Source organism: Protobothrops mucrosquamatus, unplaced genomic scaffold (genome assembly GCF_001527695.2).
Source record: "Protobothrops mucrosquamatus isolate PMUCROS unplaced genomic scaffold, P.Mucros_1.0 scaffold16549, whole genome shotgun sequence".
NCBI lineage: Eukaryota > Metazoa > Chordata > Lepidosauria > Squamata > Viperidae > Protobothrops > Protobothrops mucrosquamatus.
The window spans coordinates 1-3,906 of NW_015402314.1; the positions used below are offsets into that span (position 1 = coordinate 1).

A 3,906-nucleotide genomic window follows, 5' to 3' on the forward strand; every position below is an offset into this window, starting at 1 on the left:
TAGAGCAACCATTATTTCCTTTAGAGAAAAAATATTAATGGATTAATACCAATACATTCATCCACCATCACTTGGTTATCATGAATCAGACTGTTCTTGGCAACTTAGCGGAATTTAGCAATAGGAATGAACATACTACTAATCAAATTCTAATAACATAGTAGGCAGACATCCTCCATGCATTCCTCAGTTGTTTCAGTCGATCCTGTCCAGTCTGGCAGGATATTCCAAATCTCATTATCTAAGGAAGGGTAGCTGGCAGGACTCAGAAGTCAAACCTTTTCTGACGTAGTGCCTACACCCCCTTCCCCAAGATCAGATTCGTCCACTCCCTGCTGGCCTTTCAAAAAAAACCTGGTACTTGGCTCAGATCTAGGGCTATAAATGTATAAAGCAGCTATGTCCTAAGTATATTAATTGTTACTGTTTTCTCAACTGCTGAGTATTGAAACGTTTTTATTTTTAAAATTATTCTTTACTTTTTTAATAATGTGAGCTGCTCAGAGTCGTTTGTGAGACTGGCAGCTATATTAGTTGATTAAATAAGTATATAAAAATCTTATCTCCTGCTTAATGGCCCTTTATTCTGTATGCTTGGTATCAAATCTTCTATGATGCAATTTTCAGAAAAAGTAGATTTCTTTCTTTTCTGGAAAAAATCAGGAAACAAAGCAAGCAGATATAAAATTGCAGCAAGGAACACTCTATTAACTTACACAAGACTTTAACACAATCTTCTTTCTTTTTTAACCGGTCTTTAATTTCTCCAGACACAAGTGTGGAATATGGACAAGCCAATTCTTTTAAAAAGCCACTCATTTCTAGTTGTAAACTTTCAACATCTTCACCACCTAAAAAAAAAAAAAAGTTAAGAGAGTATTATATATCTTCAACTCCATTACCATTTTAGGCACAATTATAAAAAAAATCCAGAGTCAGTAGTCTTTTAAGGGCTTTGAGTAAGCATCATTCTGCAACTATGTCCTTTGGACAGTAATGAATTATTTGCTTTATTTGCGATGGAATGTATTAAGGTGCAACTTGTGTATGTGTGTGTTTATGTATATCCTATTAGTATGCATTAAACCTTCATCCTCAGGAAAAGTCAATCCACAAAAAATATGTAAAAAATATCAATCATGCAATCATGTTTATACTGGCTTGTGCTACAGACAAATAAATAAAACTGATACAATTTAAACTTAATTTAGTTGGGCCTTCTTGTCTTTCATTAGAACAAAGAGAAAATGCTGTCATTTAAATTCATGGACCAGTTTTAAGAATACTGTGAACAGAACAAGTCACAAATTATAAACCATGGAAAGAGCTAAAAAGTTAGAAGCACACAAGGCCATTTCTAGAGAATATCAATAATAATCAACATGTAAACTGTTATAAACTGTATTTGCATAACACAGTATTCCAGTGGCAGGCAGGCATCACCTCTTTTGGAACTGATAAACATTTGGGGGAATTTACTCAACCACACTGCTGCTTAGTTTTAGCCTTTAGAACAACAAGGAAATAATCAATTGGCAATCCTTTCCTGTGTGTACTTGAATGTTAAAAACTGAACTATCAAAAAATGTCTACAGACATCAGCAGCAAAGGCCATCATCTCTGTACTTGGTATCTCATTATTGGATTCACACTATTAAACCATGTTGATATTTCTTTGAGCTAAATATAATGCAAGACTGCAGTCACATCAAATTAGTGGAATAAAATTAACCATGATTTGTTTTTAATTTACTAAATCAGTTGGAAACTGGTTTGCAGTTGCAAACTATTGCAACTATAATTTAATAAGATATAAAAATAAGAATGAATTGTTGGATTATGGGTTCCTTGCTTACTACTAATTTGCTTCTTTAACCAATTAAAGTTGCTAACTAATCTACAAATCAGTAGAAGGTAAATGCAGCAATAAAAAAGTACTCCTATAATTGTACAAGAAAGCCATCATTATTCTGTTTGCAAGAAAAAGTGGGTTGCTCAACAATTCAGTGTCATGTTAAAGGTAAAGCTGAATGTAAAAAATCACAAAAACTTCCATTGCAATGTCACTTTAAAACATGGAAGTGAGAGTAAATGACATTATAATGGTTTAATTTCAATGTATGACTCTTTATTTCCCATACAGTATGGAACTGTATTTCCAACAGTTTCAAATAAAAATCAGGTAAGAAATACCAGCTGTTGAAGAGATGCTTTCTTCCAGATTACACAATGGCTGTATTCTGGAACTTAGCCAAACACAAAGCTCACAGAAATCTTGGGAAGCCAGCCCACATTCTGTTGCTTTATTAAGAGCATCTTCATCCAGAAGAGGACCTTTATATCTAGAGAAAAATACAAAATTCAACACATATAAATCAAATATACACACACATATGTATATTCAAATTTTCATCTTGGTATCAATAGCAAGTTTATTTTTTCTTACTACAACTTCTCATAAGAGAATGATATAAATACAAGGAACTTGAAGATGTCGCATCCTCATGCCTCTGAAAAATAAAGTCTCTCTTGATCTTGACTTGAAACCTGAAGACCAATCAATCAATCAATCAATCAGAATAGAGGTGGAAGGGACGTTGGAGGTCCCTATACCATTTCAGACAAGTGGCTGTCCACACAGACCAACTGCTGGGATACTTTTTTTTACAATGTAGAGGGCTGGGATTTCCCATCCAAGTACTAATGAGATCCAATCCCACTTAACTTTTTCAAAATCAGCAAAGTTTAAAATATGGTTGTGGTATATTTATTCATTTTAATTTATCTGTACCTTCACCCAAATCTTGACCCCTGGTGACTGGCTGGATTAGTATCTGCAGGTTTTTTTGGCAAGATTCTTGGAACTGGTTTGCCATTGCCTTTTTCCTAGGGCTGACAGTGTGTAACTAGCCCAAGATCACCATCTGGCTTTATGTTTAAAACAGGACTGGACTCACAGTCTCCCCCTTTCTAGCATAATGCCTAACCACTACTCCAAACTGGATCTCTTATGATGTATTACAAAGCACATTATTTGGAAGTTATTGAACTGAAAGCAACCTGCCATTTTCCCACTATTTATACATCCTTAGGATCAGACTGTCAACTGACAATCAATCAACCAATCAATCAACATACAATTTTTAAAAATAATTTCCCACAAGACTCTAGTACACAGGTGTTATTCTTTTAAAATGCCCGCTTCCCCTCTATACTCTAGCAATTTAAATCACGTAGCAAAATGCAAATACTGCGTTTGAACGGATCAATTGCCATGTTCAGAGGCAATGTAAACATTAGCAATCAAGCCTGTAGCAGCCAACTACAGGAAAATTAAAACTCTGTGCACCAACGAAGAGGATGAATCGAATACAGAATATAAAAAGAAGAACCTGCATAACTACAACGCATTTTGAAAAGATTTCTCCGCCAGTCTTTTGATTCGCAGAGGCGGGGAGAGATGCTTGCATCTAACTTGGGCACGCGCACGACAAACGCCTCCAACAAAACTGCGGGAACAATCGCCTTCCCCCTCCCTCCCCGCGTGGTTTTTAAAACGAATCACGACGAGGCGATTCGATTCGATTCCTCCGGTGGGAGAACCGAGCGGGAAATCTGGAACGAGGCGAGGACTTTTCAACCAGCCCGCTCCAGCCTTCCTTTCTGCACCGCCAGGCAGGGTCCTTTATCTAGCCGCCGGATCGAATGTGCCATCGGTGTACGGCCTCCATTCAAACGGGAACCCCACCACCCTTGCCCCGAGTTGGTGGCCCTCCTCCATCTCACCCTAAAGACTCGAGCGCATCCAAAATAACGCACTCCATGTTGGGCTCTCTACTACGCTGTCAGCGCCTTCATTCCCGCGACTGCAGCGATCTCAGTCCCGCCTCCCGGTACAAAGCGCCC

General features: G+C 37.5%; 1 protein-coding gene across 1 annotated transcript; it reads right to left on the reverse strand.

The window, feature by feature from the left end:
* Positions 1-716: 716 nt before the first annotated feature.
* On the reverse strand, positions 717-3,839 carry LOC107301779 (protein FAM98B-like; the record flags this gene model as incomplete). Its single annotated transcript, XM_015830961.1, has 3 exons — positions 3,787-3,839; positions 2,194-2,342; positions 717-851 (listed from the first exon to the last, which is right to left on the reverse strand). Coding segments are annotated over exons 1-3 (322 nt in total), but the record flags the coding sequence as incomplete, so codon positions are not given.
* Positions 3,840-3,906: the final 67 nt, after the last annotated feature.